We start from the raw sequence: 25,509 nt of genomic DNA, 5'->3' as shown, positions 1-25,509 counted from the left end.
CCACCTGCCTCTGCCTCTCAAATGCTGGGATTAAGCATGAACCACCACACCTGCCCCCTTTTAAGTGGAAGGAAATTCCGTACCAGGGTATGGTGGTATGCAGCTGGAATTTCACAACTCTGGAGGTCGTGGCGAGATGATCACAGCCTTAAAGCCAGAATGTGCTGCAAAGACTGTCGTTTTACAAAAACCAGGCAGGAGCAGGAGAGCTGGGTCAGTGTTTAGAGCATCGGCTGCTTCTGCAGAGCAACCAGGTAATTTAAAAAAGAAGGCAGAGAGGTCACGCTAGGGCTAGGGGACGATGAGGGAGGTGGAGCAGTTCTGGAGGCATTGGCTGTGAAAGCTGTGAAGGCACCTGGCACCACTGAAGCATCTTTTTGTTTGTTTGTGTTCTGTGTACATCTTTTGTCTGTACATATGTCTGTGCACCGCATATAAGCCCAGTGCCTATGGAGGCCAGAAGTAGGGATCGGATCCCCTGGAGCTGGAGTTACAGATGGTTGTGAGCCACCATGTGGGTGCTGGGCACTGAACTCAGGTCCTCTGAAAGAGCAGCCAATGCTCTTTTTTTTTTTTTTTTTGAGCTGGGGACCAAACCCAGGGCCTTGCGCTTCCTAGGCAAGCGCTCTACCACTGAGCTAAATCCCCAACCCGCAGCCAATGCTCTTAACCACTGAGACATCTCTCCAGCCCTGAAGTGGCTTAAAAGTGGTTAAAATGGAGACTGAGGAGATGGTTTGCAGATAAGCTGCTTCCTGTGCAGCATGAGGACTAAGTTCAGATCCCCAGAACCTGTATACAGCTGGACTCAGAAGCATGCGTAGTAATGCCTGCCCTAAGGCAGCGGTAGGTGGGTTGGCCGGAGACAGGAGAATCACATAAGCTCGTGGAGTTAGCCTGGTGTGTGCAGTAGTCAGTAAGAGGCCGAAGGCAGGGACCAACACTCAAGTTTGTCTTCTGATCCTCAACATGTATGCATCGAGACACAGATTTTTTAAACATGGTTAAAATGGTAGTTAGAATATATTTTACCAAACAGAGAAAAAGCATAAAATCCAGGTGTTTTCTTAGCTAGCCCCACACAGTGGGAATTACATTATAATTCTGCTGGGTGTGGTGTTACACGCCTTTAGTCCCAGCACTCTGCAGGCAGAGCTCGAGGACTGCCTGGTCTACGAGTGAGTTCCAGGACCACCAGGGCTATACAGAGAAACCGTGTCTTGATAAAAATAAATAAATAAATAAAATTCTTTTAACTCAGTAGAATTTTCTTTTTCTGTTTATTTTCAAGTCGAATTTTCTAGATGCAAGAGAAAGCAGAGTGGTTTGGACATTTACCAAAGCTCACGGAAGTGGACCCCTGTGGCATTGTTGGACAGCTCTACCATCTGGATCAGAAAGGTCAGCCCAGGGTATGTGGGGGGATATCAGGCTTATGTGCCCGGGACGGCAGCCTTTGGTGGAAGCTTCAGAACCCAAGTCAGTGGGCTATTAGAGCTGACTGCGCATGGGCTCCTAGTCCCCCTCACCCCTTCCTTTCCCCTCCACTGCCCTCTCCTCTTGTTTTCTCCCCACTCTCCTCCCTTTGTTTTCTTGCTGGAGGACAAAGCTAAGGCCTCGTGCATACTAGACAATATGTAGCTGCAACCTGCTCAGTTCATACACTTTCACTCTTATGTATGTACATGATTTCAGGACTGACCACTGGAGGTTTCAGCAAAACCAACTGGAGGGCTCTTCCCTGGGGAAAACTGTTTCTCCAACTCCCAGCATTCCTTAGTTGCCTGTATTTCTTTGTCTAAGACTAAGACTGATTTTTGTTTGTTTGTTTAGACAGGGTCTAACTATATAGCTAAGAATTCATTGTAGTAAACCAGGATGGGACTTAAACACTATGTCCTGCAAGATTTCCATCCATCCATCCATCCATCCATCCATCCATCCATCCATCCATCCATCCATCCATTTGATGTTTGAGACAGGGTTCCTCAGTGCAACAGAACTGGCTGTCCTGAAACTTACTCTGTAGACCAGGCTGGCCTCAAACTCAGAAATCTGCCTGTCTCTGCCTCCCAGGTATGGAATTAAAGGTGTGTGCTATCATCCCTGATTGCTTTTAGTTTTCAAATGTATTTTATTTGGCCTGCGTGCACATGTGTGTACCATGTGTTTGTCTGGTGCCCACAGAGGTCAGAAGAGGGCATCAGATCCCCTGCATCTGAGGTTACCGGCTGTTGTGAGTCTCCTGACATGTGGGCTTGGAACTGAACTTAGATCCTCTATAAAAGCAGTCCATGCCCTTAACTACCGGGCCATCTCTCCAAAGCCTGTTTATCTGCTGTTGGGGTAGGGCTCACTGTGTAACTCAGCCTTGGATTTCCCGTGAAGCCCAGGCAGGACTTGAGCTCATGATCTTGGTGATTCCTCTTCTCCAGAGTTCTGGTGTTTCAAGCATGAGTATCACACACACCCCGCTCACCCACTTCTCTTGTGTGTGACTGGATCCCAGTGGCTGCCGTGCAGTGAGATAGCATCTCCCCTAAGACTTCTGGCTGTAGTTTCCTTGAAGCTAGAAAAGTCTGGTTTTGAAATTGTGGCACCTTCCACTTGTCCCTCAACACAGGCACTACAGAATTCAACCCCAGGCTCTATTTCTCACTTGGCTTCTGATGGAATTTACCTGTCTGGAGCTTAGCTTTTAAGCTGCTGGTCAATGAAGATACAGCTGGTTTAGAACCTCTTCCTTTGGACTGGGCTGTGGCCCAGTGGCCCAGTGCTGGCCTAGTATTCCATCCAGCATGGCAGTCAGAACACAAGGATGTCCTCAGCCCAGCTGATTGGAGCCTGACCGACAGGCTGAGAGCAAGCATCGCCCGGCAGGCTCCTTCTGTCTTTTGTCCCTTTTCAGACAGCCCCTAGGCTACGGTGGTCTAAGTGGGTCTTCCCAAGTAGAAAGCTGTTTGTAGCAAAATAAGGCTTTTTTTCTGTTAAATCTTTTTGAAGATTACTTTTAAAGATGGAGGTTGGGGGGGGGCGCTGGAGAGATGGCTCAGCAGTTAAGAGCACAGACTGCTCTTCCAGAGGTCCTGAGTTCAATTCCCAGCAACTACATGGTGGCTCACAGCCATCTTAATGAGATCTGATGCCCTCTTCTGGTGTGTCTGAACAGCTACAGTGTACTTATATATAATAAATAAATAAATCTTTAAAAAAAAAAAAAAAGATGGAGGTTGGGACTGGAACAGGCTCAGAGCTTAAAAGCGCTGGCTGCTGTTCCAGAGGACTCGGATTTGGTTCTCAGCACCGTATGGTTCACAACTGTCTGGAACTCTAGTCCCAGGAGATCTGACGCCCTCGCCTGGCTTCCTTGGGCACTAGGCATGTAATGGTGCACAGATACACATGCAGGCAAAGCACCCATACAGGTCAATAAAATAATCTTAAATGATTTATCATCAGGCACAGTGGCACATGACTTCGATCTCAGCACTGAGGAGGTAGAGACAGGCAAATCTGTGTGAGTTCCAGGCCAGCCTGGTCTACAAAGAGAGTTCCAGGACAGCCCAGGCTACGATCCACGATCCTGTCTTAAAAAACTAAAAAAAAAAAAAAGAAAGAAAGAAAGAAAGAAGAAAAAAAAAGAAAAGATTTATCCTGTGATTTTATGTATGAGTTTTTGTCTGCCACACATTAAGTGTGCCACACATAAAGGATGCTGGACCCCTTGGAACTGGAGTTACGGTGTTTAACTGCCTGGGCAGGTGCTGGGAGTTAGACTTAGGTCCTCTGGAAGAGCAGTCAGCACCCTTAACCACCCAGCCGGCTCTCCGGCCCACAGAGTCAGGCTTTCACAGCATTGCTGGGAACCTGTCCTCGGCTTCTCGTGGCCTGGAACATGCGGCCTCTCTGCATGAACTCTGTGAAAACAAGTTGTTCTCCAAAGTTAGCGATGACTTCTCCGAGCAATTATTTATCTTCCTAGTCCTTAGAAAATGAAAAAAAAAAAAAAAAAAAACCAAGTCCTTTAAAACGTGAACTTTCAATGCATTCACTAAAATTGTTTTCAATCCTGCAGGCTGTGTGGGATGACCGACTGGTTAACAGAAAACCCCCGAAGCCGGGGCTGCAGGGTTTAGCTGTTCTTTGTCCCCTCCCTGGCAGCCTGGGACCTGCCACCGAGGCACACGGGGCACCATGGACTCCCCAGGGTACAATTGCTTTGTGGATAAGGACAAGATGGACGCATCCATCCAGGACCTGGGGCCAAAGGAGCTGAACTACACCGAGCTACAGGAGCTGAAGCAGCTGGCGCGGCAGGGTTACTGGGCTCAGAGCCACGCCCTGCGGGGGAAAGTGTACCAGCGTCTGATCCGGGACATCCCCTGCCGCACGGTCACACCCGACGCCAGCGTGTACAGCGACATCGTGGGGAAGATTGTGGGCAAGCACAGCAGCAGTAGCCTGCCCCTGCCTGAGTTTGTAGACAACACTCAGGTGCCCACCTACTGCCTGAACCCGCGGGGTGAGGGGGCCGTGCGCAAGATCCTCCTGTGCATCGCCAACCAGTTCCCCGACATCTCCTTCTGCCCTGCCCTGCCCGCGGTGGTGGCCTTGCTGCTACACTACAGCATTGACGAGGCCGAGTGCTTTGAAAAGGCCTGCCGCATCTTGTCCTGCAACGACCCCAGCAAGAAGCTCATTGACCAGAGCTTCCTGGCCTTCGAGTCTTCCTGTATGACGTTTGGAGACCTGGTGAACAAGTACTGCCAGGCAGCCCACAAACTGATGGTGGCCGTGTCAGAGGACGTCCTGCAGGTCTACTCCGACTGGCAGAGATGGCTCTTTGGGGAGCTGCCCCTCAACTACTTTGCCCGCGTTTTCGACGTCTTCCTTGTAGAAGGCTACAAGGTACTGTACCGAGTCGCTCTGGCCATCCTCAAGTTCTTCCACAAGGTGAGAGCAGGACAGCCCCTTGAGTCAGACAATGTAAAGCAAGACATCCGGATGTTTGTCAAGGACATTGCCAAGACAGTGTCCCCTGAGAAACTACTAGAGAAGGCCTTTGCCATCCGCCTGTTTTCCCGCAAGGAGATTCAGCTCTTGCAAATGGCCAATGAGAAAGCCCTGAGGCAGAAGGGTATTACTGTCAAACAGAAGAGGTAGGTACCCCAGGATTGTGTGCATGTGTGCCTGTGTGCGTGTGTGTGGCTCTGTGTGTGTGTGTGTGTGAAATGTGTGCCTGTGCTTCTGTTTGTGTGTGTGTGTGTGTGTGTGTGTGTCTGTGTGTGTGTGTGTGATGTGTGCCCATGCTTCTGTTTGTGTATGTGTCTGTGTGATGTGTGCCTGTGCTTCTATGTGTGTGCGTGTGTGTGTGTGTGTGTGTGTGTGCATACTGCATCTGTGGAGTGGGTAGCTTTAGTAGAATGCATCCTTGAGGTCTGAGCATCAGTCTGCTTCTAGCCTTCTGTCTGTCCACCTCCCCACATGTGGATACAAAGACACTAAAAGGCAAGAAGGGTTTTGCAGTTATGGCCTTAACAAGACAAGGAAGCTGGATATTACCAGGGGGTCAGAAGGTCAGCAGTTTCCAGGCTGGCCTCCTAGAGGTCTCATCAGAACAGCTCCTGCTCTGCCCTTCCAGCTCCATGCCTCATGGCTGGCATTCTTTTGAATGCTGATTGTGGCCTTCCTGTCCCTGGGAGCAGGGTTGGGAAGAGTCTGTGGTATTTGACACTTGACACTGTAGGCTGCTGTAGACAAGGCTGGCTGCGGTATGGAGGTCACTTTCTCCTGGGCCCAAAGGAAGGCGTGTCTAGGGATCGGTACCCACCACTAACCTCGCCTTGTCTGTTTTATTTTTCTTCTTCTCCGTGTCCGTTGCTTCCTCCTGTTTCTCAGTGTCTCACTTTCTAAAAGGTAGGTCTGAAACTGCACCTCGATGCTTGCTTTCTCTGCCCTGCCTTTCTTCCAGCCAGCTCTGGCTCTATTGCTTGGTGTCTCCCAAGGCCTGCGTGGCTCTCATGGGCTGGCTTCTGCTTGCTGCTTTAGCCTATTGACACAGGCATCGTTGGTCTGTCTGTCTGTCTGTCTGTCCATCTTTATGCCCGTTACATGATCCGCTGGTGCCCGGCTGGCTCTGCAGCTTTGTCTTGCTGGAGGCTTACTTCATTTGTCCTGGTTTCTTAAAGAAAAAGGCTTTTGTCTTCCATACCTGCAGGCTGGGCACTCTCCCATTATCAGGTGGGAGGTGGGGCTTCTAGGAATAATGTCACCCCATTTCCACCTGGCGCCCAGAGCCAGGCTGCAAACCTGGGTTGGTGAGACATCCTTTCCAGGCCATGTACCGAATAAAGCCGCAGGGCTGCAGGGTGGGGAGCAGTCAGGACTGTGCTCACTGTGGGCTCTGACCCCTCCTCGCTCTTCCCAGGCAGTTTGTGCACTTGGCTGTCCATGCAGAGAACTTCCGCTCAGAGATTGTCAGCGTGAAGGAGATGAGAGACATTTGGTCCTGGATCCCTGAGCGCTTTGCCCTCTGCCAACCCCTCCTGCTCTTCTCGTCACTGCAGCATGGGTACAGCCTAACCAGGTGAGGGGTCCCCAACACTCTGAGAGTCACATCCTGCACTCCGCTTCCAGGAAGTCATAGGGTGGCTGGAAATTAGCCTTTGAACTGGGACCCTCGTAAGGTCCTGCCTCATCCACTGAGGCCCAGGACTCAAGAGCCTCTTGTCCTAGCTTTCTATCATTACCAGGCCTGTCGCCTGTGGACGTCACTGCTGTGTGTACCGCAGCTGAGGGCTCTGTAGGCGTCGTGAAGGGGCTCTGTCTGTGTAAGCCCCTGGTGTGCTAATAGGGACACACTGCGCTCCATGGTAGCTCAGTCAAATCTCAAATGACAGTTCACAAACTCTTGACCACCCTCCCCCAACCTGAAGGCCCCGCCTACGTCCACACAAGCATTTGGCTTGACTGAGTTCTGTCCTCCTGCCCCTGGGAATGCCTGAGCACCACAGTGTCAAGCCTCGCCTCCCTCACACATCCACGGTTGAGCTTTCCTGTCTCTCTGCCTCCTGCTTCTAGCACTTAGCTCTCTGGAGGGGAGTCACACTGTATGCACTGAGGCGGCTGGAAAGGAGCTTAGCCCCCAGGCCTCTCTACCCTAGAGACTGATGGTTGGGAGGTCAGGGAGGGCGTGCAGAGGCGGTAGCTCATGTGCTCTCTGCCCCCAGGTTCTATTTCCAGTGCGAAGGACATGAGCCCACACTCCTGCTCATCAAGACCACTCAAAAGGAGGTGAGGAGCCCGCTCACTGCGCTGGTGCCAAGTCCCGGTGTGGGTATGGCCCTGCGTGGAGCTTGAAAGCCACAGGGGAAGACAAAAGTGACCCAGAGGGTTCACTTCCCTGAACTCCGCCCTCTCCCACCCCGTTTTCGCCCTCAGTGGTGGAAGAATGCAGGATACAGCAGTCCTGAGCTGAGGCTTGGTCACTCAGCACACCAGACAGGAGGTGCTGCTGGGGGCGGAAGGCACGGTCTCACCCAGTTCCCTCCTCAGGTTTGTGGGGCTTACCTATCAACAGACTGGAGTGAGCGGAATAAGTTCGGAGGCAAGCTGAGCTTCTTTGGGACTGGAGAATGCTTTGTTTTTAGGGTGAGTTGGACTGAACATGGGGGTCCCTCTGGCCACTCCCTCTTGCCCCAAGTGTTCCCCTTCTCCCAGATATTCAGAGCATTTCAGTCTTCCTCCAAAGCTGAATGCAGGCCCAGTATCTGTAGTGGGCCAGGGAACTGTCTGACCCTGGGCTGTCACAGAGGCTGGCAGACATCACCAGGCCATATCCCTGGGCAACCCTGCACAGTCTTATTTCCTCTGTCCACTGCAGTGAATATCCTAAGGCATTCTCTTGTTTACTCTGGGTTTTGCTGGTTAGACTGTGAGTACCCCAAGAGCTAGCAGGGCCTCATCTGCAATGTGACGTGCCATTGCCACAGTCCCCACTCGGACTCACTCACTAGAGTCATGGGATGGACATGGGCTGTAGCTCTGGAGTATGTGAGGTGGCCAGTGAGGTGTCACATGGCGGTGACTGTGACTGTCACCATCCCTCCCCAGCTGCAGCCGGAGGTGCAGCGCTATGAGTGGGTGGTCATCAAGCACCCAGAGCTGACCAAGGCAACATCCTTCAAGTCCTCAGAGGCTGCAGCCAGTCCTTGCCTCATCAGCCACTCCGTCTCTTCAGACCCTGCCGACCGGCTCTCTCCTTTCCTGGCTGCCCGGCACTTCAACCTGCCCTCCAAGACCGAGTCCATGTTCATGGCTGGGGGCAACGACTGCCTCATCATTGGTGGGCACCTGTTTCCTTCACCCCAGTCTGGGTCCTACCCATGCTCGGAGGGGGTTTGTGGGCAGCTGAAGCCTCTGTGCCCGGTCCCTGTTGACTGGTAGCAGTACACATCTCAGTTAAGCAAAGGAAAAGGACCTGGATTGTTTGCGGGTAGAGATAGGACCTAAGGGTTAGGAAGCATGCATTAGGTGGGGAGCCAGGCCCAGAGGAACCTCTGTCGTCTGGGGGGTCTATTTCCTGAGAGTGCTGCTTCGTAGACCCTCCGAGGACAGAAATGCTGGGTATCTAGGGAAGTGGTTGTTGGAGCAGAAAGGCATGGTCACCTGCACATCCCACAGGGGGAGGAGGTGGCCAAGCACTCTACATCGATGGGGATCTGAACCGAGGGCGCACCGGACACTGTGACACGTTCAACAACCAGCCCCTCTGCTCGGAGAGCTTCCTCATCGCGGCCGTGGAGGCTTGGGGCTTCCAAGACCCCGACACCCAGTGACTGACGGGCCCGCGCTGATGGTGACTGAGCCACGTTGTGGGGTGATGGGGCGGAGGCCCAGCTGCCTCTTCAGGGAGCAGGGAGTGAGTGAGACACCCCCCCACCCCGAAAGTGGAAAGGTTTGCTGTGCAGTGGGGCTGTTACAGTCTCCCAAGCCAGGCCTGGCCCCGGCTTGGACCAGTTGCCCTCTACCTTCCACTTAGGTTAGGACCCCTAAGCCCTCCTGCTTCTGAGCTCAAGGGCTGTTGAACCCTCAGCCCTTTGTAGCATCTGTGCAAGAGACACCTCTGCCCTACCCAGGGCCCTGGCTCTGCCAGGTGTCCTGTACCCACGATTGCCAAGGCTCCTCGCCTCTGAACCCCAGTCCCTTATAGGGAAAGGGCAAACGAATCTTCTTGCCAAATGTGGGCCTGTGGTGCCCCCTGCTGGTGCTCTGACGCTGCAGCTCCTCTGTCCCTCTGAGGGTCCCTGGGCTACATTTGCTGCGGCTCTAGGATGGGATTGGGGAGAGCAGGAATCGTGAGCGCTGCGGAAGGGATGAGGGCTGGAGAACTGTCTTTTGTCTTTGTGTTTCTGCAGAGCCTGAAGCTCTTGCTGCACCTCACTGCGAGTCCACACCTGAAGGTGGCCTCCGGAGAGACTTTCTTTGACCAGCTTGACCAGTCAGCTCCATTTCCAGAGTTCTTCTCAGAACTGACTAGACTCAGTGAGGCCTTTGCCTCTTGTCCTTGTGGCCTCTTTGAAGTTCTGTAGTCTTAGTGACTCTTGTGCTTCCTTCCCTGTCATGATAGTGACTGAGGCCCACACAGCATGGCATGCTTGTCCCTGTCCAGCTTCCCGCCTTCTGCCCAGACCCTGTGCTTCTCTGGAACTACTCACACCGCATCTGATACACCCTTGTGCCCCCGTCCCTCAGCCCTCGCTATGGCTGACCACGTACCATGTCTTCTGTGTGCTATCCCTGCTCCCATTATGACCTCTAGGTCTCTGGATGTTGGTGCTCCCTGAGCCCTGTACCAGCCTGGTACACAGTAGATGCCAAGAAAGGTGCTGCCTCGAGGTATGGCAAGCTCCACTTCCCCGTGACCTCCCTCAGCTGGTCCTGAGGGTCCACAGAGGAAGAGAGCAGCAGTGGCCCAAATGGCTGTGCTGGGGCCTAGAAGTCTGGATCACAAGGCCAGGTGCCTCGTTCCCATATGACTGTCTGTCACGCCTGAGAGTCAGCCTGTGTCACGCCGGCCCTTGTCTCCACTCTGAGACTCACTTTTGCTGGGGAAGGTTCACCCTTCCCTGTTCCATCCATCGACTCACATCAGCTCTCAGCAGGGCCACGGCAGCAGAAGAGGCAGGGCAGGAAGGAGCCTCATCTAACTTGTGCTACCTGGTAAACACCTAGAACTTTGGATTCCGCACAGTGGACCAGTTCCTCCACCATGCTGGCTTCCAGGATGGGTTGGCGTGACTACAGAGGGAAGAGAACTGCTGTTCCTCACCTCCACAGAATGGTGTAAGCCTCAGCGCCCATCCCCCCTGAGCCCACCGCCCAGGCCTATACCTCCAACTTTGGTGTTTTTTAACACCATCTTGATTTTTGGTTATTGTTGTTTCTGGCAAGACCTTACTAGGTGGCTTAGCTATCCTGGAACTCCCTATGTGACCCAGGCTAGCTTGCTAATTGCTATGTAGCCTAGGTTGGCCTCAAAAATCATGGTCTCCCTTAGCCTCCTAAGTGCTGGGCTTCTAGGTGTCAGGCCCAGCTTTGCACTTTGCTGTTGCACTGACTCTGGGTTCTGAGTTGGGCTCCAGCCAGAAGGCCCCCAGGACATTCCCCGGCTGTGCCGTCATGCTGCTCACCATGCATTACCACGGAGACTCACCCTTTCAGAAGCAATGAAGTTAACTAACTAACGGGAGTATGTGCAGGGCTCTGCAGGGGTCCTGACTGAGTGGAGGATCTCCTGCTCTGTGTGGCCCCAGTGGCAGTCTCAGGGGTCTAGCCCTAGGAGACTGATGGATGCTATGCTTAGTGCTGGTTACATCATAAGCAAAGTTCTTAGCTTTTTGCCCACAACATACTCAGTTCTTTAAATTTAATGTCCTTTATTATTGACTTTTCTACCAAAAGGCGTATGGTTTTCTTTATATTTTTATTCTTATCACTGTTCTTATCTGATACTAAGTGTTGTCACTTAGTATTTAATTAATGTTTTCTATTATTTATTAGCTTTTGATGTTAAAAAAGCAAGCCAAAACGTGATGGCATTGAACAAGAAGTTATATTTTAGCAGCATTTAAACATTTGTTTTTAAAACAAATACCGAATCTAATTTAAGCCCGCTCACTAAACTAAGTAAGTTTGTTAAGATGTACAATATGCCTTTGGGGCCTCAGAAAATCAGTTCGAACTTTGGTTTAGTTTGTGAGTTTCATGCAGCTCAGGCTAGCCTTGAACTAACTGCAGCTGAAGCTGTTCTTGAATTCAGCTTCCTGCTTCTGCCCTCTACGTATTTGGTGTGCCACTGTGCCTGGTGATGATCAGCTCATTTTTAAAGTAACTTATGATACAACACTAGGTGTTTGCATTTTAAGAATATATATATGTATGTATATAAATGTATGTGTGTATATATACATATATATATACATACATGTACATATACATATATATATGCATATATATATAAAATTTTTGTTGTTTTTGTTTTGCAAGACAGGCTTTCTCTTTGCAGCCCTGGCTGTTCTGGAACTGCCTATAGACCAGGCTGGCCTCTGACTCACACATGCACCTGCCTCTGCCTCTCGAGTGGTGGGATTAAAGGTATGCGCTACCACCATCCAACCTAATTTCTCTATTTTAATTATTAAACTAAAATTACTATTTAATTTTTCCTATTTTTGTAAGCTGCCTGCTTTTATTTTTCCAATTTATCAGAGCAGTTTGTTTTAGGGCATTCTGGATTTCTGATCTTTAAATGTCTTTTACCCATTTCCTGAGTTCATAGAGGTTTTCTGTCCTCCTTAAATATTTTATATTTGACAATTTATGGTTTGTGCCCCCCCCCTTTTTTTTTTGAGATGCTAAGGATTGAACCTAGGACGGTCTACGTGTTAGGCCGATTGTCAGTTTACATCAGAATTCCTGAGTGGAAGTTTCATAGACTCTCATTCATTTGTCCGCTGTACACATGAAAACAACTGGCTTAGTGGTGACCCTCAATCTCAGAACTCAGAAGGTAGAGGCAGGTGGATCCCAGTGAGTTTGAAGCCGTCGTGTTCCATGTAACAGGTTTCAGACCAGCCAGGGCTACATAATGAGACCTTGTCTTAAAAAATACACACAGACAGATACACACACACAGACAGACACACACACACACACACACACAAATACACACACACACACATATATATATATATATCTATATATATATATCTATATACCTATATATATATATATATATAGATATATATATATATATATATATAGGGTGGGGTGGAGAGAAGGCTCAGGAGTTAGCGCACTGGGTCTTCCAGAGGACACAAGTTCACTTTTCAGTTCATCATCTATATAATGGCTCACAACTATCTCTAACTCACTTCCTGGGGATTTAGGTTCTTTCTTGGCCTCTGTGGGCGCTGTGCCAATGTAGCATACAGACACAGTCAAAACACTCATACACATAAAGTAAAAATGAAGGAAAAGATAAAACTGAAATTATTGTGGTGCAGTGACCCTGACTGGACCACAGGCCTTGTTGTTCTACTGGACAGGAATACATGAAGTTTTACAGAGACCTGCTCTCTCATATCCTCACTAAATCTAAAAAGTTGTAGAACTCAAAAAACTACTAGTTTTGTTTCTAAGCCACCATTGAGGTTGAAGTTCTGTAGAAACTACCTCAGAGAGAGCTGGTTCCTCCATAGCTCTCTTCAGGTTTATGTGGCAAAGTTACCATGTCAAGCAAGAGTGTCAAACAGGCCTTACACTTCTTTCCCCACAGTATTTACTTCAGGCCAGAAAGCATGTGAAGTGTAAAAGATAATTTTGGTTAAGATTTGTACCTGGGGCTGGAGAGATGGCTCAGTGGTTAAGAGCACTGACTGCTCTTCCAGAGGTCCTGAGTTCAATTCCCAGCAACCACATGGTGGCTCACAACCCTCTGTAATGGATCTGACGCCCTCTTCTGGTGTGTCTGAAGACAGTGACAGTACTTATACATAGTAAATAAATCTTAAAAAAAAAAAAAAAGATTCGTACCTGGGCCTGGTGTGTGTCTAATGTCCCAGCAAATGGATGGTGGAGGCAGATCAAATCGTCTCAGCTACAAGACAAGTTCAAGCTACGGCTGCAGGAGAGCCTCCTCTCATACAAATGGAGCTTTTCAGGCTTCCCTTGTTACATTGATCCCTGATTGTGCTGGGGGCGTTAGGTGCAGTATCTCATGGTTACGTTGTTACAGACAAAAGGATCTGCAAGGAAGTGTGTGGGTACTGTATCTAGGACTAAGTAAGCAGCCAGTGGACACACGAACAAGCTGATGACCTGTGACACGTCAGGAACCAACCAAACAAAAGGTTTCTGTAGACTTTGGCACCCACTGGTCGGTGGCTTGTCTGCTCTGCAGCTGCTGCCTGGCCCTGTTTCCTGTGTGAAGGGGCCAGAGCACCTCTGCTGTGCATCACACCACAGCATCGGGCCTGTGCCCAGGAGCGTCTATGCTGAGCTCGGTGGCTCATAGGAGCACTGGCTGAATGCTGCATGCCTGAGTTCAGTGCTCAAGAGGCAAAGGCTGGTGGATCTCTAAGTTCGAGGCCAGCCTGGTCTACAGAGTGAGTTTGAGGACAGCCAGGGCTACACAGAGAAACCCTGTCTCTGGGGTGGGGTGGAGGAGCATTGTCTGCTTGGCCAGATAATCCAGGTTTGATTTCCAACACCTAAACTGTGGTTCACAACCATCCCTTACTTCAGTTCCAGGGAACCTGACGCCCTCTTCTGGACTGGCTGAGCAGTGCACGCAAGTGGTGCACAGACAGGCATGCAGGCAAAACCACCACACACATAAAATAGAAATAAAGGCTTTTGAAAAGTTCGTAAGCTGAAGACTGAAGGGGAAGAAGTTCCCAGGAGGCTGAGGCGCGCAGATTGTAAGCATGAGGCTGGTCTGACTTAACAGGGAGTTTCAGGCTAGCCTAGCTTACATATCGAGACCTTATCTTTAAAAAAGACAAACAACAGAAAACAACGTGGTCCCCAACTTACCGTGCGGAGTGTCCAGATCAGTAGCCAACATACTCACGCTTACAAAGCAAACGTGTGGATTTGCAGCAGAATTCAACTTTGTGATGTGAAAATACGTGATTTGGTGACGTTTGGTTAGTGTTAATGTGACTCCTGAATAAAATCAGTAACTGACGAAGAGGTATCCTTGTGCATCTGTGCCGTGAGAGTGCAGGGTGGGAGGTCCCTGTCACCCTCTTGCAGGATATATGTACTGTACAGGACATCTCTTGAGAAGGGGGACAGGCTAAGGGTCCGCCAGAGCTAAAGCTTGCACCAGCCCACCACAGCTATGACGAGGAGACTCCGCAGAAGCAAGTGTATACTCTGCTGGGTTTGCACTGCCAGGCACAGTAACCTGCTTCCTGACCCTGTCTTCGGCCTCTTGGTCCTCACACCTTGTCATTTGGAGGAAGTGGAGAAGGACCACTGTCAGGAATCATCGTCCACTGTCTCCAGTCATCTTGGTTCCTGTGAAACAAAATTCAGCGTCAAAAGGCAAAAGCACATCTCTCATTCCAAAGGACACCATTTTACTTGGACATTTGCATAAGTCGATATTAACATCTTTCCTCATTAGATGTTAGATTATTAGTATCTCAAGTATTAGTATCTAAAGTATTAGATGCTCATATACTTTTTAAAGACGTCTTGTGTTATGGCCCCAGACTTTTTTTACTTTTTTGCTTGAGACAGTGTGTCCTAGGGTACCCAGGCTGTCCTTCAGCTCACTGCATAGCCCAGACTTGCACTAATAGCCCATCTAAGAAGGTATAGGCCTATACCAGCAGGCCTAGCAGAACACTTTTCTTTGAACTCTACACAGATGTCAACTGCCCTGCCTAGTGACCATGCCTGCTTCTCCATGAAGCAGCGGCAGCCAACTTCTCTAGTTCTCTTCCTTGGGTTGGCAACAAGGGTGACTATGATGGGAGGCAGTCTGCTCCTCTGCTGTGTCTTAGTTCAAGGGCTTTCCTGCCGTGTTCCAGGTTACTTCAGAGGATACTGGGAGACCTAGCCTAGTTTGTGAAGTCCTTGTCTCCTAGGCCAGCAGGGACTTGACCCCAGGACTACGCCAGCATAGCTACGCTGAGCTCTGTTTTCTGCAGTTCTTCACATGAATCCAGAACCACTGTTCCTGGGCTTCTGCCTGGGCTGTTTACTACTGCTCAAGCCCCTTCTGGAGACTGGACTCTGTTGTAGATCCTAAAATGCTCTGCTGTCTTCCTGCTGTCCACCCTCCAGGGCAGGAATGCTGAACACTACAGAGTTAACAGCTGGTATGGTACAGGGCTTCTCCAAGGTTTGTCCTGCACCACCGGCATTCCCTAAAATAGCTCTCTCCTCTTACTGTCACTGCTCAGAACCCTCCTGTGGTTGGTATCAGGACCTCGACAAACACAGGATGCACACCTATAAGTTTAGGACTTGGGAGTTAGAAGCCAGAGGATCAGGAGTTCAAGGCCAGTCTAGGCTACGTTAAGCCTCCCACAGACATACACAAAGAAAACTAGATTGTATCTTTTTCCTGTTTTAAACATTTTCATCTTTTTTTTTCTTTTTTTGTTTTTCAAGACAAGGTTTCTTTGTATAGTCCTGGCTGTCCTGAATTCACTCTGTTGATCAGGCTGACCCAAACTCAGGGATCCGCCTGTCTTTACTACCATGCATGGAATTAAAGGCATGCTCCACCACACCCAACAACCTTTTCGGTTTTTTTCTTTTCTTTCTTTTTTTTTTAATGGTTCCACGTGGAAAGGTTTAATAAGAGTAGAAGAGGAGAGGAGTAAAGGCCGGCCATGAGCACATGGAGGGAAGGGGGAAGGGGAACAGTGAGAGAAGGGACAAAGAGGAAGAGGGCAAGAGCAAGAGGCCAGAGCCCTTTTCATCTTTTAAGACTTGATTTAGGGATGGGCTTTTCCTGGGCCCTCATGATGGAGCCCCAGATACTCCTTCCTGGGTACACACCCCTTTATCTAACAAACCCATTATTTGTTCGGGGACATGTATGCTCCCACAGCAGGCTCCCAGCTGATCTTTGCATTCCTGATACTCAGTTTCTTCCTGCTGCCAGGTGGAGAAACGTAGGGTCAAAGGCAGATGGGCCATGCACACTGAGGGGTCAGTCAACGCCTGACAACCAGCTTCCAGAGCCAAGGTTACAGTAAACTAACTACGCTGGGAGCCTCCCGTGCCCCCTGGTGGCAGCTGCCTCAGTGCCTGCCTGTTCAGCTTCAGAGTTAAGAACCAGTCAGAACACTTGCACTCTTGAAGTTAGGAATTTTTGCTAGAAGAGAAGGGTTTCTCTGTCTCTAGACCAGTTCTATAGCTGCCTGCCTTGAAAATATGTATCTAGTGTGTCTCTTGTGGTCTGATATGGAGGAACAGTGGAAATGGAGATTTGCAAACCATGTGATAGTCAAACTGTGTCAAGGGGCAGCAAGTGACAGATTCTGTGTTTATAGGATTTTATTAGGTTTTATTTTATTCTAGACAAGGTCTCCACATGTAGCTCTGGCTCTCCTGGAACTTGCTATATAGATCAGGCTGACCTTGAACTCATAGAGATCCTTTTACCCCTTAGTCCTGGATGCTGGGGTTAAAGAGTGTGCCACCACAAGCAGCAGTGGTTTCTACTCTGCTGTTTTGTTTTTTGTTTTTATTTATGTGGATGACCACCTGCACATATGCATGTGCACCATCGGACCAGAGGATGGCGTTAGACTCCCTATAACAAGTTACAAGACAGCTATGAGCTGTCATGTGGATACCCAGGTTCTCTGCAGGAGCGGCAAGTGCTCTTAACCATTCAGCCTTCTCTCCAGGCCTCCCTGTCTTTATTTCTTTGGTCCTTATTCCATAGGTATTTATTTCTGGTGTTATGAATTAAATCCAGGACCCTGTGTATGCCAAACACACATTCTACCATCAAGCAATACTCCCCTCTGCCCTCCAGTGGCTACCTGATTTAATGCTTTTAGATAAGATCTGTCCGTATCTCCCAGGCTAGCCTCAAGATCTCCTTCATCCTGTTCAGCCTCTTAAATGCCGGGATTGCAGATGTCCACTGCCCTGCATGGCTCAACTTTTTTTTTTTTTTTAGTTAAAAACAAACTAGCTGTATTTAATCACGTTCTGTTTTCCAAAATAGTGCAGTTATCTACGCTGTTTAATGTCTCCACCTGCCATGTCTGGGCCACATGTGGTTCTGTCTCACCCGAGTAAGAGCGAGGTGCCATCACTATATAGTCTTGTCTGTCCATGTCCTTGCATTCCTCTCCCTCCACCCCCATGCCTTTGTGGTGGATTGGAAGGAGGCCGTTGGCAAGGCTCCTCCCAGGACACACAGTTCTTGATGTTCCTGTAAAGACTACTGTGTCTCCCTCCCCCTCCTCTCCCTTCCCTTCCTTTCCCTCCCCCTCCCCTTGTTCCTCCTATTTTTTCTCTTTTCCTTTGCCCCACCCCTTTTTTGTTTGGAGACAGTACAATGTAACCCAGGCTGGCCTTGAACTCAACAGTCTTTCTGCAGCATCCAAAGTGCAGAGTTGACAGCTGTGTGCTACCAAGCCTAGTCAGTCTTTCTTTGCAATAGCTTTCCGGGAATAAGTTCATCGTTCCAGTTTAAGGTTGTTTGGGATGTTATTATTCTTGGTACCTTCTTCTCTGCCTCCTCTGTAGGGCCTTTAGAAAGTGCCATTGGCTGTCTAAGGAGCCCAGCTTCTATCTCTGTCCCTTTCCTTACGGGTTTCTGACATGCATTCCCAAATCCCCTCCCTCTCTGTGTCTGGAAATCCCCACTGACAGTGACAGGCCAGAACTCATGACCTATGATTGCATGCCAAGGGGGAAGTAACAGTGAAGGAGAAGGCAGGGATGCACCCCTGTGTTATCTTTCCTACAGTCCACTCAGAGTAAAAGCCCTGCACAGTGCCTGGAATATCGATCGGGGCAGGAGGTATGGAATGAGTGAGAGATGGCGGCTGACTGGTACTTCAGCCCACGATCCCAGGCCCTAGACCAGAGTCTTAATTCCATCACTTGCTAGCTGGTGACCAGAGAGAGGCTCTTACTCTTTCTAGGTTTGTTTCACTAACCACCGAATAAGAGTAGGCGTGACAGTCACCTCAAATGCCTCAGCACAGGTCCTGACATATAGGTGGGTGTTTAGCTCTGTTACCTAAATTGGCCAGATCTGGACACCCTACTTGGTGTCTGGAGGAAAAAAAAAAAAACTCAAACAACCTTCAGTGCAAGGGTCTGAGGAGGGTACTTAGGGGAGGGAGAGGAGAAACATGGGGGGTGGCAGGAGGACTCCCTGTAGGAAAATGGCTTCTGAGTAGTAAGTAAGGAGACCAGGGAATTGGTGCAGAGCATAGGAGTCCGCAAAGGGATGCACACAGAAGGGCCCAGCACGTGATTAAGGAGCAAAGAATTGTGAAATATTAAGTGCTGATTAGAAAAAAAAAACATAGGGACTACAGAATGCTTACTGCTCTTGGAGAGGACTTCTGTTTAATTCCTAGCACCTACCTGATATCTCACGACCATCTTAACTCCAGCTCCAGGGAATCTTCTGACTTCTTCAGGCTCTAGGGACACAGGGGAAAGGGGGAGAGGGAGGAAGCACTGGAGATAGCAGTCCTAGGCCCTGTCAGCATGCTGGTTTAGAAGGGAAGTGTGACCTTGGCAAGGACAAGGAGCTAGAGAGGGGCGTGGTGAAGACTTGGGGTCAAGAGTGAAGATTCCTCTTTTCAAACGTCAGAATGGAGCAAGAGATGGGTGGAGGAAGTGCTATAGCTTTTCTCTGTAGCCTCCTCTCTGAAAAAAGTCACATAGGATCTTCCATGGGCAAGTTTAAAGTGTGGTAGACCCGGTTCAGCCAAGGTGAGAAGGGGGACACAGTTTTCTGCTGTGAAAAGTAGGACTGAGAATGTAGTAGGATGGGACGGTGTCTCCATTGCCTACATGGAGAGGTTGAGGTATTAGCCCCAAGACCACTTGGAGAGATCTCTGTTCTTAGAATGAGAGTTTGAGCCTCTAGGGAGGTCTAGGCCAGGTAGTGGCTGCTCAGGGCTATTTCGAGGGAAGGATAAAGGAAACTAGGCAGTCTGAGTTGATAAGCAGAGGGAAGGCAGGCACCTGGGGTGCATAGGCTGCTACAAGGGTATCAGGAGGGCAGAGGCAGCCTTAGCCACGTCATTGCTAGGGAAACCAGTCCTCCATCCCGGTCTAGAAAGGAGGCCCTAAAAAAAAAAAAATAAATAAAATAAATAAAAATAAAAAAGAAAGGAGGCCCTGCACATATGGGCCTTGCATGGGGCCTGGAAGGACAAGTAAGTCTTTCTGAGACTTTCTGGGTTACCTTTCACAGTTGTCAATGCTGACAGGCCATCACGCAGGGTGCCTTTAACCCCAGCACTCAAGAGGCAGACACAGTACTGATATACATGGCAAATTCCAGGTTAACGAGAGTATCACAGTGAGACCCTTTCTCAAAAAGAAAATAGGAAAAATAGATAGAAAAACAGTCAAGTCCACGTCTTCGTGGGCAGACAACCCTCAACTAATATCAGGGTCCCTATGCAGGAGGAGACGGTCAAGTGAGGGTTACACACACACACACACACACACACACACACACACACACAGAATCAAAGGGAAGATGGTGGGCCTGAATTTGCAGAAGCCTAGTTATGGAAGGTGACTAAAAAACACCTAGGGTTGAAGCCCGGCGGGGTGGGGCGTGGTATTCCTGGGGGCTGGCGGAGACAACGAAGACCAACATGAGGGATCTCTTCTGTTCTAGGGTTCTGCAGTGCTGCTAAATGCCATTACTTTAACCTGAGTCTCATGCTGCAGGAGTGCCTGAGGTTTGTGAGCAGGGAACACAGGGAAAAGGAACACCGGTACTCGAACACCGGTGAGCTGCGCGCAGCCGCAGAGAAGGAGGGCTATCATTCGCTCCACCCTGTATGCTAATATGGAGCGCTACGGCCCCGCCCCGGGGCCGATGGGCCCAAAAAGGTAGGGTTCGAGAAGACGTCTGCATGGAGCAGTGGACCAGTGAAGATCCAGGCAAGGCCGAACGTTGGGCCCCGGGCCCCGCGGGCCGGTGGCAGGGGCCATACATTGTCCAAGGGCTGCTGGGGAGCCTGGAGCCTCGCTCCCCCACCGGAGCAAAGTGGTACAGCCCATGGGGGCGTGGCCCATATCATGTGACGCGAGCGCGGCCGCCATCTTGCTCTGCGGTGCTGGTATTTAGAGCGCAGCGCCTGACTGGCGGGGTCGCCTTCGCATCCGCCGCTTCGAGAATCTTCGTTCGTCTGCTCGCTCTCTCTCCCGTCGTCCTAGCCCGCCGCCGCCTGCTGAGCTTGCCCTCTCCCCGCTTGCAGACATGGCTGACATCAAGAACAACCCCGAATATTCTTCGTTTTTCGGTGTCATGGGCGCCTCGTCCGCCATGGTCTTCAGCGGTGAGCATCGCAGCAGGAGAACCAGGGGATGCCGAAGCTATGCGGGACTCTAGACCGCTGCTCACTGGGGGTTGGGCGTGACGTCACCCTTACGTCATTCCCAGCTATGTGGGTGTCTGGCCTTAGGGGCGCAGGTGGTGGGGGCAGCGGGGACAGATGAATTTGTGGAGCACAGGGTTTGGGGGCTTGATCAGGCTGCGGGTCTTATCAGCCCGCCTCCTGTGCCTCGCTTCTGTGGGGGTGGGGCGGCAGTGTGGCTGCCATCTTAGTCCCGGGAAGCAGGAATGAGGGTGGGGTGGGGGCGCGGGGGGCGGCGTGCGATCCTATGCCCTCTCCTATGCCCTCTCCTGCGCCTGCTCCACATCCCGTATTCTGCAGGCAGGTGTGACATCACATCTTGAAAGGCGCCAGCCCGTAGGCGGGGGCAGGCCCAAGACCGGAGTCCCTGGCCTCTTGGCCGGAGGGAGCCTGGCTCCTCGCTAAGGTCCACAAACCTTGCTTTTATGGCGGTCTGGCTGCCGGGGGGTCAGGTGGGTCTGTACCCTGGGTGAGGCAGGTGTTTCCGGTTGAGGCTTGTCTCGGTTTCCCAATAGTTCTGTCATCGGTGTGGGTTGGTTGGGAAAACTGGACTGAGGGGTTGGTCCTGGGAACTTGCAAGGACTCAGGTTAGATCTATGGAAGTGGGTTTGGCCTAGGTAGGAGCACTTGAGTGGATGGTTGCTGAGGAGCTGGGCTTTAAGGTGGGTGAGAGGGTGGTATTAGAGTGCTAACATTTACTACAGGACTACCTCTTTGATCTTCAGTCCTGGACCTAATGAAGGGATGAGTGAATGAATGACCTTCCTCTTTTAGGGGTGAGGGGCTGGAACTGGGTGATGCTTCCTTACCCAGAGAAGGAAAAGCCTTGCAAGGTTCTTGATGGCACCTTGCTTTTGAAGTTGGGCCTTGACAATTCTTCAGTGTCAAATTTAGTGAAAATTGGCCTTCCTGGGAGAAAAGCCTTTGGGCCAGACCCAAGAATGTGGGATTGAGGGAGGTAAGTCACAGCCCCCGGGGACTGGTCTGGCCTGGTCTGGGCCTCCCCTGGAAGGTCTGGTCTTTGGTTTAACTGACCTCGCCCTGCCCCACCCTATCTGGCAGTTGGAGAGGCTGGTTCTCTGTGCAGGTACTTGGTGAGTTTGAACTCCAAACAGTGTCTGTTGACTGTAAACACCTGTAGGGTGCAGAGTGGAGGGTTGTCTGTCTTGGTGACCTCCCCTTGCCTGGGCCTGTCAGGTGCTGCTGAGAGAGCCCTGCTGTGCCCACAGCGTTGGAGTAAGTGATCATTTGTGGTGGGAGATGTGGCCTGGACTTCTCCTTTCCTTCTCTCACACCATGACTGTTCTCACACTTTAGGTCTCCTTAGAGAAGGCTGCCAAGCATTTCCTTCTAGAACTCTTTGCCCCCAGAGTAATATGTCCATGGATTCCCCTATTTTAGCCACCCATGATTAATTTTTGTCACTCATTCATAAATTAATCCAGCAAATCGTTCTTGCATTCTTACTGTGTCCAGATAGTGGGGGAGCTTCAGTGAACACAACAATATCCCTGACCATGTGTCATCATCATTCCTGCAACTCCGAATTTGTCCAGAGCTCTTTTTTTGCACCTAGATTCTTGGATCTCTGGTGTGAAGACCCTGCATGTACTAAAGCTGGCCAACAGGTGTCTCTGCGCTAGTGAAAGCTGAGTATGGCTGCTCTATCTAGGCTTTCCTTGCCTGACCCACACCAGCTTCTCACAGTCCTGTGGGGGTTAGCCTCTTACTTGGCCAGTTGAATCACCTTCTGACTTCATTGTTTCCTTTTATCGTGCTAGTCTGTAGAATGCCTTTGTCCTGCCGTTACCTAAAGAAACCCTCCCAGCCTCTGATGTTCCTGTTGGGAAAACTCCAAGCTTCGTCTTAGTGACTGATCCATGTCCTCCTTGGACTTCACTAACCACGGTTCAAGACCATTGTTCTTTAACTAAATAAGGTTTACACATCTGCGAGGCCTCCATTCCATGCTCACATTTAAACTTCCCTTTTTCTCTTATGACAAATATCCTGTTCTTTCTTCATCATGTTCTCCATGAAACCGCCAGTTACTTCTTTTCTGTGTTTTCTGGGGCTTCCTCCCAGTATTTGTTGATTTCCTGGAAGTGTCTCCAGACCCTGCTGACCGCTGCACTGCATTGGCGTTCTCAGCAGGTCTCCCTTCAGCCTATCAGCCTTGGTCTTCTGCATAGCTGTTACTGTCTGGGCCTAGGCTAATTTTTTTCCTCCTTTTGCCCCATCTCTGACAGTGTCCCTGTTTTCCATCATTTATCTTCTTGTCACTCACCCTCAGCTCCATGGTCTACCTGCTGTACTTTGGGGAAGGACCTGACTCACCTTTCTTGGAGTCCCACCTATTGGGCTACAGAGTAGGGTTGAGATCTCACCTTTGAAGTACTGTACAACAACCTGTATTCTTGGTGTTTACAAGCATGTCCTCAGGAGTGTGCGCCCCTGGAAACTCACTTTTTATATTAAGTTATACAGCTCAACATGGATTTGACTTCTAGTAGGGCCCAAGAAATGCACTGTGACCGGAAGGGTTCCAGGAAATCCCTCTTGAAGTGGACTCAGGGACTGAAGATGCCAGTCTTTGTTGGGCAGTGTCTGGGCGTCTGAGGATGCTGTAGAAAAGACAAGCGTCTGACCTCATCTTCTCCAGCTGATCTCGTCTAGCACTGTCTTGTGCTTTTAAGAATCTTGCCCTTTGCCTGGTTTTCCTCTGTTGCTTAATCTCCCGACTCCATTTAGGTGTTCTGTTTCTGTGATCTCTTTTCAGACCCTCCTCCCCTTGGTGTAGCTCCCCTATGACCTTTTCTCTTTCCTTGCTGAATATGTCGTGTTAGGTCACTGTCTTGCTGTTCTTGAGCCCTGAGAAGGCAGAGGCCTCTGACTTTTGCCCTACTCAGTGCTGGGTGCACAGTAGACATATTTTGTGGTTCAGTGAGATCAGTAAATTATGTAGAGGAGTGGCTGGGGCTGTTCATGTCCCTTTTACCTCTGGCCCATGTTTTCTGTGTATCGGGTTATACAGAGCTTCACCCACAGTGGCCATGGCATGCATGCCCTGGGCAAAGCTTTTGGAGCCTTCCTGTGTCAGACATGTAAGTAGCTCAATAGTTCTTATAGGACAAGTGGCAGAAGTGAGAAAAATTGGAGTTCAAGACTTGAAGATAGGAGAGGGGAAACAAAGTCCTTAAAGGGTGGCAGTCTCTCTTGGAGAGGTTGGACTAGGGGAACAGTGTCCTGTTTGGGGAGGCTTGAAGGCCACACTGCAGCAGGGACTGATAGACACTGGCTGGCCTCTAGGCAGCTGAGATGTAGTCCTCTTAATGCGGGAAGTGCCTGGAGCTTAGAGTGTGAGACAGAGATTGCCAGAGTCTCGAGCCAGACTGTCCTTGGCCCAGCTGCCCCTTCCATGTGACTGCCTTGCCAGAGGTCACAAGCTACGGAAGGGGAGTGCTGGGGAAGGGGACAAAGTCTAGTTTCACAGCAAAGCAGAGCCCCTGCTGACCACAGGAACTACTGCAGGCAGAAGTAGACCAGGAGTTTGGGAGTATGGCTCTGCAGTGGAAAGAGAGAAGTGGCTGTGGTGGTGGCTGGTTTTTTAGGGGGGCTCTTGCTTGACTGTGTGCCTTCAGTTCCTCTGATGGGTTGGTAACGTGGGGAGCAGAATGCAGAAAGCTCCCAGGTAGTTTCCATGCTGCTCTGGGCTCATTTAATCTTTTCCTTCCATAGCCATGGGAGCTGCCTATGGCACAGCCAAGAGTGGCACTGGCATCGCAGCCATGTCGGTCATGAGGCCAGAGCTGATCATGAAGTCCATCATCCCAGTGGTTATGGCTGGGATCATCGCCATCTACGGCCTGGTGGTTGCAGTGCTTATCGCTAACTCCCTGACTGATGGCATCACCCTCTACAGGTGAGTGCAGGGCTTTTCCTCCCAGGTGAAGTGCTTCACTTTCCTGTGGACAGGCAGATTGCTGACAACCTGTGTCTCTTCTCTCCCCAGGAGTTTTCTTCAACTGGGTGCTGGCCTGAGTGTGGGGCTGAGTGGCCTGGCTGCTGGCTTTGCCATTGGCATTGTCGGAGATGCTGGTGTCCGGGGCACTGCCCAGCAGCCTCGACTGTTCGTGGGCATGATCCTGATCCTCATCTTTGCGGAGGTGCTTGGCCTCTACGGTCTCATCGTGGCCCTAATCCTCTCCACAAAGTAGTCTTTTTCCACCACCAGTCACAGGATAGGATGTAAAGATCACCCCTCCTCATTCCAGAAGGAACAGCCTGACACATGCACGGGCAGCTGCCCCCTCAGTAGTTGGTCTTGTAAATGTGCAGTGTCCTAGTGCCCATTGTCTGTTGCCCCGCCTTGCCCCTACTGCCCCGTGCTGTGGACATCTGGGCCCACTCATCTCCCACCCAGGCCCCTGACCAGTGACGATTTCAGCCTCTGGTCACCCCACCCATCGCCCTAGAGTGCGCCTTGTGTATAAGAATGAATTAGAGTTGTCATTTTTCTCTTCACTGGATGTTTATTTATAAAAGATTTGACCTATTCATGCGTCTGTGGAGCAGCCCTGTCTCCCAACTCTATAGTAATCATTAGTAGACTGTTGCCTTGTGGGGTTCCTGTTGCTGAGACTCCTTGGATGGAGCCACCCTGCCCCCAGCCCTGAACAGCCGGGGGAGGGTAGAGAGTTCCTCAGAGCTGGCTCCCAGCTGTGTCCAATAAAAGTTCTCGGATGTGACTGGCTTGTGTTCTGGCGCTTCTGTGGGCGGAGCGGGCCGGCATGGGAGGGTTTCTGCGTCACGTGGCCTTAATCACGTGGGCCTAGCAGCCACG

At 50.4% G+C, this 25,509-nt stretch overlaps 2 protein-coding genes across 3 annotated transcripts; both read left to right on the top strand.

Moving 5' to 3' along the window:
- The first annotated feature begins 4,025 nt into the window (after positions 1-4,025).
- On the top strand, positions 4,026-9,300 carry Tbc1d24 (TBC1 domain family member 24). Of its 2 annotated transcripts, XM_032912012.1 has the most exons (7): positions 4,026-5,159; positions 5,899-5,916; positions 6,428-6,586; positions 7,230-7,293; positions 7,555-7,650; positions 8,113-8,344; positions 8,683-9,300. In XM_032912012.1, the coding sequence occupies exons 1-7, from the start codon at positions 4,195-4,197 to the stop codon at positions 8,835-8,837; spliced, it is 1,689 nt and encodes a 562-aa protein (XP_032767903.1). In that variant the 5' UTR covers positions 4,026-4,194; the 3' UTR covers positions 8,838-9,300. The 2 variants fall into 2 exon arrangements, with proteins under 2 accessions (XP_032767903.1, XP_032767902.1); XM_032912011.1 differs by lacking the exon at positions 5,899-5,916 and having other exon boundaries at positions 4,104-5,159.
- A 10,662-nt stretch (positions 9,301-19,962) lies between these two features.
- On the top strand, positions 19,963-25,414 carry Atp6v0c (ATPase H+ transporting V0 subunit c). The gene is made up of 3 exons (XM_032912082.1): positions 19,963-20,588; positions 24,405-24,588; positions 24,679-25,414. The coding sequence occupies exons 1-3, from the start codon at positions 20,510-20,512 to the stop codon at positions 24,881-24,883; spliced, it is 468 nt and encodes a 155-aa protein (XP_032767973.1). The 5' UTR covers positions 19,963-20,509; the 3' UTR covers positions 24,884-25,414.
- Positions 25,415-25,509: the final 95 nt, after the last annotated feature.

This window comes from Rattus rattus, chromosome 9 (assembly GCF_011064425.1).
Source record: "Rattus rattus isolate New Zealand chromosome 9, Rrattus_CSIRO_v1, whole genome shotgun sequence".
NCBI lineage: Eukaryota > Metazoa > Chordata > Mammalia > Rodentia > Muridae > Rattus > Rattus rattus.
Note: the sequence above shows the minus strand (reverse complement) of the source record. Positions and strands in the feature narration are given on the sequence as shown.

Bases quoted from the DNA above. Each gene is read 5' to 3' on its own strand.
- Atp6v0c (XM_032912082.1), top strand. From the start codon at position 20,510: ATGGCTGACATCAAGAACAACCCCGAATATTCTTCGTTTTTCGGTGTC. The intron at 20,589-24,404 runs GTGAGCATCGCA...TTCCTTCCATAG, and splicing joins GTCCGCCATGGTCTTCAGCG to CCATGGGAGCTGCCTATGGC. The intron at 24,589-24,678 runs GTGAGTGCAGGG...TTCTCTCCCCAG, and splicing joins GATGGCATCACCCTCTACAG to GAGTTTTCTTCAACTGGGTG.
- Tbc1d24 (XM_032912012.1), top strand. From the start codon at position 4,195: ATGGACTCCCCAGGGTACAATTGCTTTGTGGATAAGGACAAGATGGAC. The intron at 7,294-7,554 runs GTGAGGAGCCCG...TTCCCTCCTCAG, and splicing joins TCAAGACCACTCAAAAGGAG to GTTTGTGGGGCTTACCTATC. The intron at 7,651-8,112 runs GTGAGTTGGACT...ATCCCTCCCCAG, and splicing joins GAGAATGCTTTGTTTTTAGG to CTGCAGCCGGAGGTGCAGCG.